The 15,230-nt window shown below is 40.2% G+C and overlaps 2 protein-coding genes and 1 long non-coding RNA gene across 4 annotated transcripts; 2 read left to right on the top strand and 1 right to left on the bottom strand.

The window, feature by feature from the left end:
* The first annotated feature begins 448 nt into the window (after positions 1 to 448).
* On the top strand, positions 449 to 4,144 carry LOC124178528 (vesicle-associated membrane protein 4-like). Its single transcript, XM_046561959.1, has 6 exons — positions 449 to 468; positions 1,275 to 1,409; positions 1,554 to 1,603; positions 1,735 to 1,785; positions 2,017 to 2,249; positions 3,892 to 4,144. The coding sequence occupies exons 2-6, from the start codon at positions 1,344 to 1,346 to the stop codon at positions 3,969 to 3,971; spliced, it is 480 nt and encodes a 159-aa protein (XP_046417915.1). The 5' UTR covers positions 449 to 468; positions 1,275 to 1,343; the 3' UTR covers positions 3,972 to 4,144.
* Positions 4,145 to 6,487: 2,343 nt separating this feature from the next.
* On the top strand, positions 6,488 to 13,373 carry LOC124177278 (long-chain fatty acid transport protein 4-like). 2 transcript variants are annotated; one of them, XM_046559466.1, is made up of 13 exons: positions 6,488 to 6,921; positions 8,555 to 8,705; positions 8,992 to 9,232; positions 9,341 to 9,584; positions 9,735 to 9,936; positions 10,141 to 10,420; positions 10,528 to 10,671; positions 10,881 to 11,018; positions 11,113 to 11,270; positions 11,361 to 11,514; positions 11,747 to 11,802; positions 11,893 to 11,991; positions 12,266 to 13,373. In XM_046559466.1, the coding sequence occupies exons 1-12, from the start codon at positions 6,800 to 6,802 to the stop codon at positions 11,989 to 11,991; spliced, it is 1,989 nt and encodes a 662-aa protein (XP_046415422.1). In that variant the 5' UTR covers positions 6,488 to 6,799; the 3' UTR covers positions 12,266 to 13,373. The 2 variants fall into 2 exon arrangements, with proteins under 2 accessions (XP_046415422.1, XP_046415423.1); XM_046559467.1 differs by having other exon boundaries at positions 6,522 to 6,921; positions 10,228 to 10,420.
* Positions 12,331 to 15,200, bottom strand: LOC124177280. Its single transcript, XR_006869573.1, has 2 exons — positions 14,692 to 15,200; positions 12,331 to 14,567 (listed from the first exon to the last, which is right to left on the bottom strand). It is a non-coding gene; the product is annotated as an uncharacterized LOC124177280 (long non-coding RNA).
* Between the last annotated feature and the right edge of the window lie 30 nt (positions 15,201 to 15,230).

Raw genomic sequence — 15,230 nt, 5'->3', positions numbered from 1 at the left:
TGTGACAATCAGCCCAGCCTCAACATCTGTGTCTCACAATATTTTTGTAACACGCGATGACGAACAAAATTTTCTACCTCTTGCTGTTCAATCCGTACGAGTGCATAATTGTGACACTCTCATTTGACCAGCGTATACTATGAATTAGTGAATATTTACACTCACAATTACTTTTCTAGTCGTGAAGAATTGCCGTACGAGTTACTTAGATCAGTATATTCTTAATATCTCACTGTGACGTATGTTTTTTCCATTGTTATCGAAATAAATCTAAACTTACTGTTAGACATGAATAATAAATAAACCGTTTGTGACCCGCTTCTCACTATTACCTCTAGTCGAAGTTTCGAACATGTAAATCGAAAGCGGAAGCATTGGGTAATCGTTCTGTAGAAAGAAGCATACTGCGCAGGCCTTCAATGATATGTCATGTCCGCTCGGAGGGTAAGGTGGGTAAAGTGTGAGTCGGTAAGTCTAATAATTTACGAGCACGGTTACGAGCATGCCGCCTGGGATTTGGTCGAAAGGTTCTCTATTCTTTTTAAACACATGAAATGGAAGAAGACAAGATATTTACGTGGTTATGTCAGTTAAACGTATTGGCATTGCAAAATGCAAAGTGACCAACTGTGTACAACAATTGGATTTACCACGAATGAAGTATTGCTTGATACATTTTTGCCTCTTTGATTGTGATCACGGTCTTATAGACAGGTCTGGGCACTCCAGCTGTAAAACCGTGCTCGAAAATGAAGCCGATGTTGTGAATTTTCGCCGTTAACGCTAGTGAGGGAGAGGCCTACAGTACGCATACACTGGCCTCGGAGATTGCAGCGCTCCGGTCTTTGGTGCACAAATTGAGAAGCACAGGCTTCAAGACGGTCACGCTGCGTTATATAGGAAGGGGCTTGGAGTGCCCAGACCTGTCTATAAGACCGTGATTGTGATCAAATATGCCGACATGGCCGCTACCATTAAAAATGTTACCCTTCATCCAAGTCTTTCACCAGAGGGTCTCTAATGATTTTTACTTATTGTTGCAAGAAACGAAATAATGCAACTGGTATGGATCAGTTCATTTTGAAGTAAATAAATGGGGGCGTTCAATGCTCCGTATGACCAGCTGTTAATGAATTGTTCAGCGCCGTTTGTTATTGTTGTCGCTCCGTCTGTCGTCTGCTGCATGAGCGATTTCAACGGTATGACAGATAAAGATGGACGTTGTATTTGGAATTCCTTGAGTTTTATTCTTTTAACCGTATCTCCACATCCAGTTTAAGGAACGACTGGAGTACTTGCCGTCCGGGACAAGTTTAATAGTATCCTGTGACATACCATCAAACATGCCTCCGAAGTTCAAGCGTAATGTGCCGCGTGACGACGTTGCCAAAGCCGACGACGTGGAGAAGGTGTGTTTGTTTTTTGTATGATTAATCTTAAGCCGTGAGTCATCAGCAACCGTCTAATGTTTACACGGTTCAAGACAGTCAAAAAGCTCAGAATTATTATTAGATGATGTCAGAATCTAATCCTTCTTTTGTTTATTTCCTTAGGAGACCCTCCTTGATCATGACAGCGATCCAGATGAAGAGATGCTTTTCAAGTATGCTTGAACGATCAATTATCCATACCATAGACATATGATCCATATTGTGAACTTACTTTTTTATCGCTGTTCATAATATGAGACTCAATTTCAATTCATCTGAGAAATTTTTTTGTTTATCGTTCCAGCCGCCCGAGTACTTCGACCAGTCAGCCATACAGAGATCGTAAAATGGACAGGTAGTGTTCATTCAATCATGATTTTTCTGTACCTCAGATTTTTCAAATGAACTGTTTTAAAATTACAATAATCGTGGAATAAAATGAGATAGAATTAGTTATCGAAGAGTTAGATTTGTTTCTGGCCTATTGCAAATATGCTCTCCGATAATCCAGAATAATACCGAAATCCAGATTAGAGTTACTGCGTATAATTGTATTCAATGAATTTTAATAATTTGTTTATTTTAGTGTTCGTATGCAGATAAAGGAAGTAACAGACGTGATGCGTGAAAATGTGCAAAAAGTGATGGAACGAGGAGAAAAAATGGAAGACTTAGAAGTGGCCAGCGAACGGCTGACTATGGCTGGACACGAGTTTCACGACTCGGCAAAGAAGGCACACCGCAGGGCTTGGATGCAGAACATGAAGATGAGAATCATTGTCGGCACCATTATTCTGACAATAGTTATGAGTATTATTGGTGAGTAAACCTCGACTCGCTTTGACTCACCCTTGGTAACACGGCGTCACCAGCTTTTGCTGCAAGCTTCAGCAGGTGTGGCTTATTGAATTATTTTTTCGTGTAAGCAACTTTCCTGCCAAATGATGTCTAACTTTTCAATTTGAACAGCAGAGATGTTCCAATTCTAAGTTTTCAAAATTTATGCATTTAATAATTTGAGAATTTTTTTAGTCACCATTACTGTCATTCTCTTACATTTTATATTTCACCACTTTTACATATTCATCTTTCCAGGAATCACTGTCACAATATTTTAATAACTGATAAGATGCATTTCTTACCTTTATTGATTCTGTACATGGTATGAAAGGAAACCTAAGGCTTCTATGAAAAAGATATCGACAATTATGTTCATACTTTTAGCTGTTTGTCCGTTACTTTCTTGTACGCATTGCGTACACGTTTATGAAATTTAATGAAATTTCCATGCATTACCAATATTCCTGGTGAAAAGTTAATCTATAAAAAAAATCTCTCGGTCAGCACACATCAGTTCCTCAATCTGTTTTCTACATCTCCTTTGACCTCGCATTTCAAACTGTTCTAAAAGAAATATCTCGTTACCACTTCGTTTTAACGATACCCATCGATAATCTATATCTATATACTTTCATTCTGTTTATAACTTCCGCATTTATGTATATTGACCGATGGTTAATTAATTTATGATAATTACAATGCGATTGTAACTGATTCTTAATTGAAAAGCTTGTCACAGGTCTACTTCTGATGACAAAATCTTTCACCGAAGATTTATACGTATATAGGCGCTTGAGTTTTTTTCTTCGTTTCTTTTTTTCATTGATTTAACGAGAACTAGCCTCTAATGCCGCGCTGATGGTTCGGCCTGTATAATTTTCAGTTCTGGACATCTTGGTGCTTTACCTAGTCATCAGATAGTTAATTGGACTGGTGAAACAGCCTGTGTAGGAACCAAGGTATTGAGATCTGAGATATTGAATATTTCTATCGCTTATCGCCAGTGGTGTGAAATTACGTAATTATAATACCTGCACTACTGTATATAGATCACGCTACCAGATCCAATTTCCGTGAGTTAAAAACCTCGACTGCACTTGCAATACCACGGAGCGTAATCACGCAACGCGGCATTGAAACCATTCGTGCCTGTTTCTGTAGATATTTTGTTGTCCAACATATCAATTATTGCTATAGACGGAAAGCCACTGATCTGATTGAGGTAGAGACTACAACATTTTATGGTCGCCAAAAAATTGTTGAGAAGGTCTAGCGGTCATAAATTATCATTTAAACACGCTGCGTTTTTACAAGTTTTTAGAAGAATTACGCAAGTAATAATTCTAGGATGGGATTGGCCATTCTACTTGAAATACGATTCATAAGGATATAAATTTCTAACGTAACTACGACCATTTAGAAAAAATAAATTTCGATCATGTTATCAAATTTTGTGATAATGAATGCGAAGCAAATTATACCCTATATGCGCCTTTCTTCTTTACGCTGGCAGACTGAATTTGTACCGGATTTATCCGTACACTTCGGTACAAAATATATTTCTAGGTGCGTTGATTGAGCTTTCATTTCATTGAATAAATTTAAAAAATTCAAATTCCAGACACCGCTCCACCGCTTTACGACGAAAAAAAGGATATCATTTTTCGTGTTCCAGGTACTTTGATCAGATGGTATTCCTGACGTCATGCGACTGCCTTCCAATACGTATCATAATTTCAGTTTAAATAATTGTAATATATTTTGTGATAACGAACTTTACTCCGTGAATTAGCATGTAGCCAAAATAAATGTTATTCTTGTAACTATGTATAAATAAACGACGTATCTCTACATACGTATAATCATGTTCGAAATTCCATGAGCTACCAACCTACCTACCTATTTGTCTGATACTTCTTCTACCCAATAGCAACTATATGGGGCTGTTTAATAATTCATTTTGTCCGTTCAAAGTTTAGCCTGTTTCAAAACTCTCTGCGAAGTTTCTTCGTTTTACCTTCAAGCAAATTTCATGGGGGCTAAAGTAAAGATATGTTTGCGAATAGAATTTAAAATTGCACCGCGAAAAATGATGCACTCTGGCAGTGAAATTTGCAAAACACTTTGTCTTCAACGATTTCCTCCAAATGAGTTTCTGTAATTATGAATTCTGATTGGCGATTTGCTTGTTTTATTTAAAACGAGGAATCTGTTAAAAATCGCTGAATACGATAATTCACGACACTTGACTATAAATCTGTCTTTCATATAAGTTCAAAAGTTGATTAGCAGACAAACGGGCGCATTGGAAAAATCTAACGTGAATTAAAAATTTTCTGTTTAACAAGTCCAGTTTCTTGCTTATTTGGTAGAGTATAATTTCCACTTTGCCTTGATCAGATTATCATAATCGTGCGTACATGTATAATATGTATGAGAACGTTTTTTCCAGGATTAATTTGCATCGTACGCGTACTTGGAATATAATGTTTAAAAATGATTGAAATTCCGAGTGAAAGTAGAACGAGTAGATCCAGGAATATGTCAATTAGCCGAAGGCACATGTATGCTTTGTACCGTTCATTTACATGCATTGGAAGTGTTGGTTCCATTCGTTTCGTCTTCAACTCGCTGGACATGTGACTACCACGCAAATAAGGCCACAGGCCTTTACTGTCACCTAAATTACTTACAATGTTAATAATATATCAATAGCTTCAAACCACTGCTAAGCCCCGATTTCGTACCTATATGAAATTGACGGATCTACGAACGCTGGTTACGAACTTAATCACTGATTCCTAAGTGCTTAAGACGTTTGGGTGAATTACTTCTGAAAATTACAAGAGGCTTTGACAATCCCTCAATTATTCAACGGTATAATTCTACGCAAGAAGTGAGTAGGTCGTTCTCTGACCTAAAAACTGATTGAATATACGCAAGATTGTCAATTCATGACCAGCATATTATTTGTCCGTAAGATCGTAACTTTGTAACTTTTAGACGATTATTCCAGAATGTGGCGCCAAACTGGTGACAAAGTTACAGACCATTTTACCGCCGCGTTCGAGCGTCTTAATGGGTTATCCCTTTTTTTCGTATCGCTGAATTTATTGTCCAACACTGCATAGTGATTATCGCTGAATCACAATACTGTTAGAGAAATCGCGAGGCATATACAGTGCGTCATTATAACCGTTGCGGCCACTATGTGTGTTTATTTTGACGCAGTTTTATTGCAGGAATTCAAATTATACACAAGTATTTCATCGACCACTTTTTTCATCGATTGTCAGAAACTCCCTTTGTAAAAATACTTTGTCTAGACGGTCATGGGCTACGTTGACATGTATCCTCATCATCTGTACTTCTTTTCCACTCGCCATGATTTCACTCAATTTACGTTCAATGGTGCTAGTAGAGTTAGCAATCTGAACGCCTCTCTAGTTTGAAAAAAGCAAATGAATGCAATGATACAACGGAGAATCAAATGAGCTTATGGGCGTGTCGCATTTCAGTGAGGGAAATTCATGTCAATGGAAACCGCACCTAATAATATTGAGCTATTAGACGACTGATTACTGGAAAATTTGCGACAACCTGATTACAATATTTCGGAAAATAAAGTTATTTTTCCAATTTGCTACGATAACACATATAACGTAAGAGGTATAGTTGAGGTGTTTTTGTCGTATCATCAAGATTCAAATTTAAAATACGTGATAGTGATTCAGCCTGAAAAGACCTGAGAATTACGCGATTTGTCTGAATATAATATAGAATAAACAGATAACGAAACGAGGATAACTATATATACACCGAGGAAAAGAACCGAAGAACGCTTAGGTATTAGGCAGAAGAATTTGTAATTAAAAAGAATTTTTTTTCCACCCTCGGATGAACGTGAAAGATTGCAAATTCGGCAGCGTAAAATTATCCGCTGGTTGTACATCCGATGTCAGCTTGTTATTGGCCGCGGAGTAAGTAATACATAGTTATACGTACCCACATACTTACAAAGTAGTCCCTGTGTTTGTGCCGCGTGCATGCAGCGCGTCAGAGTGTAAGGATGAAGAGAGGTGTACGTGTTACCCCGGCTCCGTTTGACAGCAGAAAATTGTCATATGAACGGCAATTGGCGTTCGTTCGTTCGTTCGCTCTTAGCGTTGGTGCAGGCAGCTTGTGTACGTATGTGGTCACGTGCACACGAATTCCTGGTTGAATGAGGGGCTATACGTGCAGGCAGGGAGCTTACGATCAGTTATCGTCGTGTTGTCGTCGCGGAGCGGAGTAGCTCAATGACAAAAGGACTGCTCGCGTAGTGATTCGTCGTTTAGTCGCAATTGTGCCGTTCTTTCCGACGCGTCGTTATTCCCTTGAAAAGTACTCGTCTCCCTCTGTTTCGTCCGCGGGAGTGATTTTGGCCCGCGCGCCACCTCGCGATTTTTTTCTCAATATTAATTGCGCTCCACGCAGGTGCGATCTTGAGTTTTTTCCCTGGGACCGGGCCGACCGGAACCTCCTTCACAATGACGGAGCTTAATAAGCTTCTGTTATCCGTCGGGGCCGTGCTACTCGGAGGTTTCCTATTCACCGGAAATCGACGAAGAATGCTTTATATACTCTACAAAACTCTACCAAGGGATATTCTGTGAGTTTATGAATGTTAACACAAACCTCTTGACACTCGAGTCTTCTTGCGTACTCTATACCATATATATATATATATATAATACTACATATATATGTAGTATTATTATATGCGCCCGCCTCGACGCATCCGCGACGCTGGAATTTCATGTGGCAGCCGTGGGGCATAATGTTATATTACACTCCAATGCAGAAATTTTATGCTTTCTTAATGTGTACGGGCCTCGGAGTTGCAACCTTGGTATTATAGGTACGTGAGTGTACTAACTTGGGTGAATATCAGTTACCGATAGTAAATTATTACAGTCTACTTTAACTAACGAATAGCTGTTCGTACGTTCCGAAATTGAAAAAATTTGAAACCGTAAAGCAGCCCACGCGTATCTTGCACCGGCCTAGTTATATTTTTATCATTAGACCATTGTAGAAAATTGCTTAAACATCAGAGAAAATAAAAGCATTGATGGAGAAGCTGGAAGAGTATGAATATAAGGATGTGCTTCGGAGTACAATCAGACAATTCGAATCTATCCGTTTAGAAGACAAGCAAACAGAGTAGCATTAACTTATGCTTTTCCGTTCGCCAGTATATTTCATCTTGAATTAGACACAAATGACTGCGCTGCTGCTGCTCTCCAGAATGGGGCTTGCATGAGGATGAAGCCGAGTTACCTAATAGCGACTCATTCGTCCCGCGAAGAGGAAGAAAATACAATTTGATCCCGACTTGGGTTCCACAATGTAACACGTGTTCAGCAGCGGGAAGATAAAAAGCGTCAGTCACAGCGTTTCCTTTTCGCCGAATAAATTTAGTACCGGCACATTATTCGCCTGGAACATCATTTGACTTGACATAGTTTCATACTTCATTCGCGCTTGGATAATTCTAATGATAAATGCAGAGTTGAGGAGCTGCAGCGGCTTTCGGCGATGGCGACAGCGATGAATGAGAAGCGAAACGAAGTACCTAGCGTATGTACACGGTACTTGGATATATACCTACCCACATACGTGTGCAGCGTGTCTTTATATAGCGAATTATCCAGTACAACATATGGCACGGTTAGAAGGGTCGTTACGGACGCCTCGCGCAGTGATATTAGTATGCACATAATTGATAAGTGTGACGCGGCTGTATGTGTTTTATCCGCGACATACGTGTGTGCCCGCATCCACTACCTTATCCCCCGCATAAAGTATTTTTCTCGTAAGAGTTACCACGCATCTACCCAATCGTAATTTGAATGGGCGTTGGAATTTAAAGTCCATTCAAATGATCTACACCGGAGAAGTAGTTCCGGAACTCTAGCTGCAAGCTCATACGGGAAAATTAAATCAAAGGGAAGCAGGTCTCGATGACGGGAATGTTTCAACATGTCCAATGTAATGAAACAAGTTGACGAGGAAACAATGAGGACTGATCAGCGTGATACATTCAATGATTCAATTCAACTTTCTGTGCGCTTAGCATTCGGTTTGGATATGCGGTTACGAAACATTGCATTAAGCTATCTACATTCGAAATAAATTTTCAGTACCCTGGATAAAGTAATAGAAGTATACGGGTGCCAGAACATATAACACAACCTTGTGGTACTTGCGAAATAGATGACAATGTTGAGATTCCGTTTCAGAGGTTCGTTCAGGTTTTTGCGGGTTAACATTCTGCTCTGGTGGTGGGAATCTCGGGGGTTCACCGTCGCCGAGGTTTTCGCGCGGCTCGCTGCCGCGCATCCTGACCACGCCGCATTCGTTTTCGAAGACAAGGAATGGACTTACCAACAGGTAATGAACTGTTAAACGATTTACACGAGTATAGAAGATAGGTATACGGTAACATCGGGGAATTCATTCACGACATTCACCGTACTCTGATAATTGATTTGTGTCAAGCTCGTCGCTGCTTCATGCTGATTTTTGACAGCCTACATGAACAATAAATTGGTACTATGGTTTCCTAGCATCCTGTGAATCACTGCAGTTCTCTACATTATGTACGAGTGAAACTTACACGTTGAGGGACAGTACCAGACTTTCCTTTGCTTTGATGGATCCCTTTGCCACGTTTCAGCTCGAGGAGTTCAGCAACCGGGTGGCGCGGTTTTTCCGTTCCAGACAGGGACTGGCCCGTGGTGATAGCATCGCTTTGATAATGGACAGCCGACCCGAGTACGTAGGTTTCTGGCTTGGACTGAGCAAAGTGGGCCTCGTTGCTGCCCTCGTCAACACGAATCTGCGTCACGAGGTCCTTATCCACAGCATCCGGGCAGCTGACTGTAAGGCAGTGATCTTTGGCTCGGAGCTTGCGGACGGTGAGGCAATGCTTCGTGAGATGCACCAATGAGCTCAGCACAATGTGCTTGCCCAGTTTCTCTGAGGGGTGAAAATTACGGTGATCAATTTGGGTCTCGTCGTTACAGCCGTCAATGAGGTCAAGGATGGGATTTCCGGGCTGACGCTTTATCGGTGGCCTGATGTTCCTACTTCGGTGCGGACGTCATTGCCGGCGTCGATCGATCTTAGTATCGAATTTTCTAAAATATCAGGCGACAAGCTCTCCGCTGATGGTACGCAGGTGAAATGTAGTCCCCGGGACAAGCTGATATATATTTACACCTCGGGAACAACTGGAATGCCAAAAGCCGCTGTTATCACGAACCTCAGGTATCCAGTAGAATTCGTTTCAAGTTACACAAATTACTAATCACACATTATGAAATCTATTCGACGCGCTCGTTACATTCAACTGCAAAGCATATTCCGATGTCGAATAAATATTCTCTTCGACTTACACTTTCGCTGCTATTGTCGTAGGTACATGTTGATGTCCTGTGGCGTCCATTCGATGCTTGGACTTCGGACGACTGATCGCATTTACGACGCGCTTCCACTTTACCATACCGCTGGTGGTATTGTCGGTGCGGGTCAGGCGCTTTTGCGTGGAATCACTGTCGTTCTTCGCCGTCGTTTCAGCGCTTCCAAATTCTGGCCTGACTGTGTGCACTACGAGTGCACGGTAAGACATCTTGTCAGGGTATTTTGGCGATATGAAGAACAGAATATCGGATACTTAATTCCCATGCAACTTTGCTCTTCATCATTGTCGTCTTTATTCTCCAACGAGCTTTAAGGATATTGATTAACAGTGGCTCGAAATTCATAGTGAAATTAATTTATTGATGTATTTCAATGTAAAATTTTTATAACATTCTTCGCTTAGGTTGAGCTTCGATATAAAAATACTAACGATTTTTCACGGCGTTCTCGAAGAGATTGGCTCATGTTTGTTGCGGTTTTATCGCTACAGGTGGCACAGTATATAGGAGAAATATGCCGCTATCTTCTGGCCATTCCTCCGAGTTCTACGGATACTTCCCATTCGGTACGGCTCATGTTTGGCAACGGACTTAAGGCCCAAATATGGGGGCCCTTTGTAGAGAGATTTCGCGTCAAACAGATAGGAGAGTTTTACGGCGCCACAGAAGGAAACTCGAATCTTGGTAGGTCGAAATACACCTGCACTTTCTTTTTCTGGCCGCCTAATGTTAAAATGAATGTTAAACGATTAGGGTAAAATACGTATTGACGAGGCTTCGTTATTTCACAGTCAATATTGACAGCCGCGTCGGTTCCGTGGGTTTCGTGCCCAGGTACGCTGGAGCACTTTATCCCGTTGCGTTGCTTCGAGTGGATGAGGAAACTGGCGAACCTCTGCGCGGTCCCGACGGCTTCTGCATCCCCTGTCAGCCAGGTAAATCACGTCGTTCTGTACTCACTTAAGGCGTATAAAGCCGGAAGATGGTCTGATATCATCCCCTTATACGCTCGTATACAGACTCATAGCCAGTGCAGTAAAAGTGTGTTTATACAAAGAACATTACTGTTTGCCACAGACAAAATGGAACACGACGGAGTTTGAAAGAGAGATTTTAACGTCTTCATGTCTCCTTCCTATTATAGGCGAGGCTGGGGTCTTCGTCGGTAAGATAAACCCGAAGAAGGCGGTGAATGACTTCAGTGGTTACGTTGACAAGAAAGCTTCCGAGAAGAAGATCATTCTTGATGTATTTAAGAAGGGTGATCGAGTATTCAATTCTGGTTGGTTTTCTGTGCGAGTCTAAACTCTAACGTCGGGAGTAAAACAAACCTGCTTCTTTCACAGAGACGAAACTTTATTCCGTTTTTTCCTCAGGTGATATTTTGGTGATGGATGACTTTGGGTATTTCTACTTCAAAGACAGAACTGGAGATACTTTTAGATGGCGCGGAGAAAACGTCGCGACTTCGGAGGTCGAGGCCGTCATCAGTAACGTAGTTGGTCTTAGGGACGCCGCCGTCTACGGAGTCGAGGTAAATATTTGTCCAACTATGATACTATTTTTTTAGTTAACAGTCAATGTACGTATGTATAGAATTTAAAATGAACGGGATATTGTTAAGGTACCTGGGACCGAGGGTAAAGCTGGAATGGCCGCTATCTATGACCCCGAGCGCTCGCTGAACCTTAACAAGTTTGCGGAAGCTGTGAAACACGCCTTGCCAGCCTATGCACGACCCCTCTTCATCCGCATTCTAACCGAGTTTTCAATAACGGGTAACAGAGAGGCTGGAAAAGCTTCTAAATTATATAATTTATTACCACTTGCTCGGGTGAATTATTGCTTTTCCTTCATCGTTATTTTGTTTTCTTTTCTTGCTATTCTTTTCTAGAAGTGTCGTGTTCGTACTAGAACATTAAGAAACATTATCATCGGTACTCCAACCCCTGTACTAAATGTCATTAACGTCTTTTTCTGTTCTCTCTCTCTCTCGCTCTCTCTCCGCAGGGACTTTCAAGATAAAGAAGCGGGACTTGCAGCTCGAGGCTTTCGATGTTAAAAAGGTAATTAATTAATTCTTTTCTTGCTTTTAGCTGCCCGTCGATCACGTCAATGATCTTTATTATTTTCAATGTCTGTATGTCGGTCAACAGATCAACGATCCTGTATACTTTTTGGACAAAACTGGATTCTACGTTAGACTCACAGAGCAGCTTTACACCGACATCGTGGAGCAAAGAGTTCGATTATAGGTAAGCCATGCAAGGTTTTCAAGCGATATAACGAATACCTGTGTGTATAAAATTTCTGTGCTTTGATCTGAGAAATAAAAAATAATGACTGTCATACATTTTTTTTTCAAATTAGAGACGTGTTTTCTTCATTTCATGCTTGCGATTATGTTATAGACAGTAGAACTTTGATATTTGAATGATATACCGATTGGATTGATTCGCTAAGAAGTGGTGCAACAAAAATTGAGAGTTTGATGGTATTCTTTCTTGTACATATAAGGTGTTTTTATAGGTAGGATATCTTCGACTCTTTCAATCAAGGACATATCAGTCAACGGCCATTTTTCGCTGCATGAATACAAGTAAAAACTTACCAGTTATACTTTCTCGAGTTTTTGTTATGTACTGGTATTATAGTGTCACTCGCCTGCCCCTGGTGGCAACCAAATAGTGTTCAGTAGGGAATTCTTGAATCGAGTACTAGTGGATTAAATTGAATTTCTTTTGATTCAAGGCCTTACCGAACAAATTCATGTCTTCAGCCAAGAGTGGCATTTGGCACGAAGCTTGAGAATGTACACGAGCCATTTTCCTACGTCAACACTGTTTCATATCATTTAGTCCGTACTTTGCATACTACTCAGTATGCGTATACAATACATTAGTACCATTGTGGCGTTCACGTCACGCTACACGTTCCATTTGTATTTTCTATTTTATATGTATATATTTGACGTGTTCAATATAAAACCTCGCACGTTACGTTGTCGTTCTTGTAGGTTAGATAGGTCAAGTAATGCTAAGTTAGGTTGGCTTTGGACAGACTCAACTTCGGTCACATTCCGTCTTCGGCGGTTGTGTTAGCCGTCTTGTGTCTTTGTCAAGCTTGCGGATTGTTGACTGGCTCTGTCGTTCTCCTGCTAGACTTTCGTTCTGTCTGGTAGCGCAGATTATTTCATTACAGTAAAGATGGTGCCAAGTTTTCTCGGGAGTAGCGGGCTCCTTTTTAGATCATCTTGTATGTAGACTTCTACTCTAACATAATTATTATAGTAAAGCTATCATTCGTAGGTAGTTAGAGTATTCAGGCTGAAACATTATCCAGTCTGGAGGAACTGTTAATTCACGCATTTTGATAACTTCTCCTGGTCAGCTTGCTTGGAAATAATTTTATACAAACACGTATAAAATAAAGAACAATATGTCTGATTCTTGTCGCACGTTGTTGGATTATATACCGTACCATATACCTATGTAATTATATTGTAATATAGATTATGATAGTATACATACATCTGTTGTATATCTGTACAAGCAAAGATTTAAGTTATTCCTATAATTGTTTAAAATCTCATGTTGCATTCTGTTTGTAGTGAATAAAATGTTTTGAAATTTCAAAAGATCGTCATTCGTAAATCCTGCGGTGTAACCACTATCCGCATATTACAATGTAAACAAATATGCTTTAACATATTGAGACAATACAAATTGTCCAGTCGTTTCCAGCCTCCGAACTACTACCCAAAAAAAAACCCATATGATCAACAGCCGTAATGACCCCCAACTCACCTATCGGTCAAGTCTCCATAAGAATCGATAGGTCAGCGGAACCATGCTTTATGACCTCTCGGGTATCGCCGGTCACCGACGATTAGAACCTCCCGTTGGACAACACGGGATCGGGATATATATATGATGAAGCGTCGGTACGAGGGATCATTATCATTATCACTAAGCCTGCGATTAACTCGCCATATAAGCACTTTGTATTATTCTAAAATTATTAATTCGTTATTGTATTATTCATTAATTTTAATTGCACAAATTCCTCAAAGTAGCTGATAGTGTAACACATTCTGTTTAATAAAATTAAGTGTGCTGTTCAATAGTCTAACTGAAAATTGTCATCGACCTTACGTTGCCCGCCAGAACAAGAGATTGTGAGTAAAGAAGGAATATTCAATTGGCCGAGCTTGTACTTTAGTTAAAAACTTTCGCTAATACACCCGTGAGGAAGTAAGTACATTAAATTAAAGCAACGGTTTAATTTGCACCGGGAAGCGGACATTCCTCAGCTGGAGGACCGCCAAAATTGTTAGATTGGGTTCCCTTTTTTATTAGAGGTCAGAGCATCGCGAATTTGAATCCGCCAAATTCGCGTTGGGTCTGACGAAATACCCTTTTATTATGGAAAGCAAAATGGTCATTTGTCTCAATATACGTATAATTCATTCCACCGTTATTCATTGTAATAACCGTCGGAAATCAGTTTTAGGTATATAATCATGAAAGCTTATCATGTTTTAGCATAATTATAAGAATGAGTTCCGCGAACGAATGATATCGCGGCGTATTGGTATTTTAGAGACCATTTGGTTTATTTGTTATTCTTATTAGATTTGAGCATTTTTCCTTTGGAGGTGCATCTTATATAAGTTCTGACGCGTCCTCATTTCGGGACGCACCATTGGTGTCGGCCTCCAAGTGTGGTTTGCGTAATATACCACAATGATATGAAAAAACCGCAGAAGAGAAACGCGGTACGCGTGTGTGTCCATCGTACGTACGGCACAACTGCCAATCCACTTGTACGCCTAGAATTGGTACATGTTCTTCTGTTCATGCCAACCAGCTACTTCATGCTTCAATAATTATCATGGCTCGATTATAAATCATTTAAAAACACTGGATATTTATACTGACAAACTATACACGTACAAATATCAACCATTACATGCAGCTATTTTTCCGTTACATTGCAACTTGGTGGCAGAATTGACTAATCCGAATGTTTCACAAGTACCATCGAATGACGACTAATTCAATGTGCATAAAACGTGGGTTGTGTGGATAGAACAACACGTGTCCTACCCAAATTAGATATTTTGGATATTCGTCACATCAGTCAGTATCAATTGTTTACAAATTGTTCCACAAGACAACCAATTTGATGTACATGTTCTAGGGATGCTCAATGCAAGTTACTGTAGGATTAATTTAACACATTTGTTAACGTTAAGTAGCTGGACGCAATTTGCACTGTACTGATCATTCTCTTGGATATTCACAACAACCGATGTTTGATAAGAAATGAATAACACAATTATATCGAAGGTTACAAGATGACATGCGAACAACCAATTCTTTTTTTTTTCAGCGGGAAGCTACGTCACGTCAAACATGGTTTGTACACAGGATGATACCACGTACCAGCAGCGCCAACGAGACTGTACTCCAACTGTACTCTAACTCTACTG

This window comes from Neodiprion fabricii, chromosome 3 (genome assembly GCF_021155785.1).
Source record: "Neodiprion fabricii isolate iyNeoFabr1 chromosome 3, iyNeoFabr1.1, whole genome shotgun sequence".
Lineage (NCBI taxonomy): Eukaryota > Metazoa > Arthropoda > Insecta > Hymenoptera > Diprionidae > Neodiprion > Neodiprion fabricii.
Note: the sequence above shows the minus strand (reverse complement) of the source record. Positions and strands in the feature narration are given on the sequence as shown.

Coding starts and splice junctions, on each gene's coding strand:
- LOC124178528 (XM_046561959.1), top strand. CDS start 1,344: ATGCCTCCGAAGTTCAAGCGTAATGTGCCGCGTGACGACGTTGCCAAA. Junction 1,410..1,553: donor AAGCCGACGACGTGGAGAAG/GTGTGTTTGTTT, acceptor TTATTTCCTTAG/GAGACCCTCCTTGATCATGA. Junction 1,604..1,734: donor GATGAAGAGATGCTTTTCAA/GTATGCTTGAAC, acceptor TTATCGTTCCAG/CCGCCCGAGTACTTCGACCA.
- LOC124177278 (XM_046559466.1), top strand. CDS start 6,800: ATGACGGAGCTTAATAAGCTTCTGTTATCCGTCGGGGCCGTGCTACTC. Junction 9,585..9,734: donor GCTGTTATCACGAACCTCAG/GTATCCAGTAGA, acceptor CTATTGTCGTAG/GTACATGTTGATGTCCTGTG. Junction 11,803..11,892: donor AGGCTTTCGATGTTAAAAAG/GTAATTAATTAA, acceptor GTCGGTCAACAG/ATCAACGATCCTGTATACTT.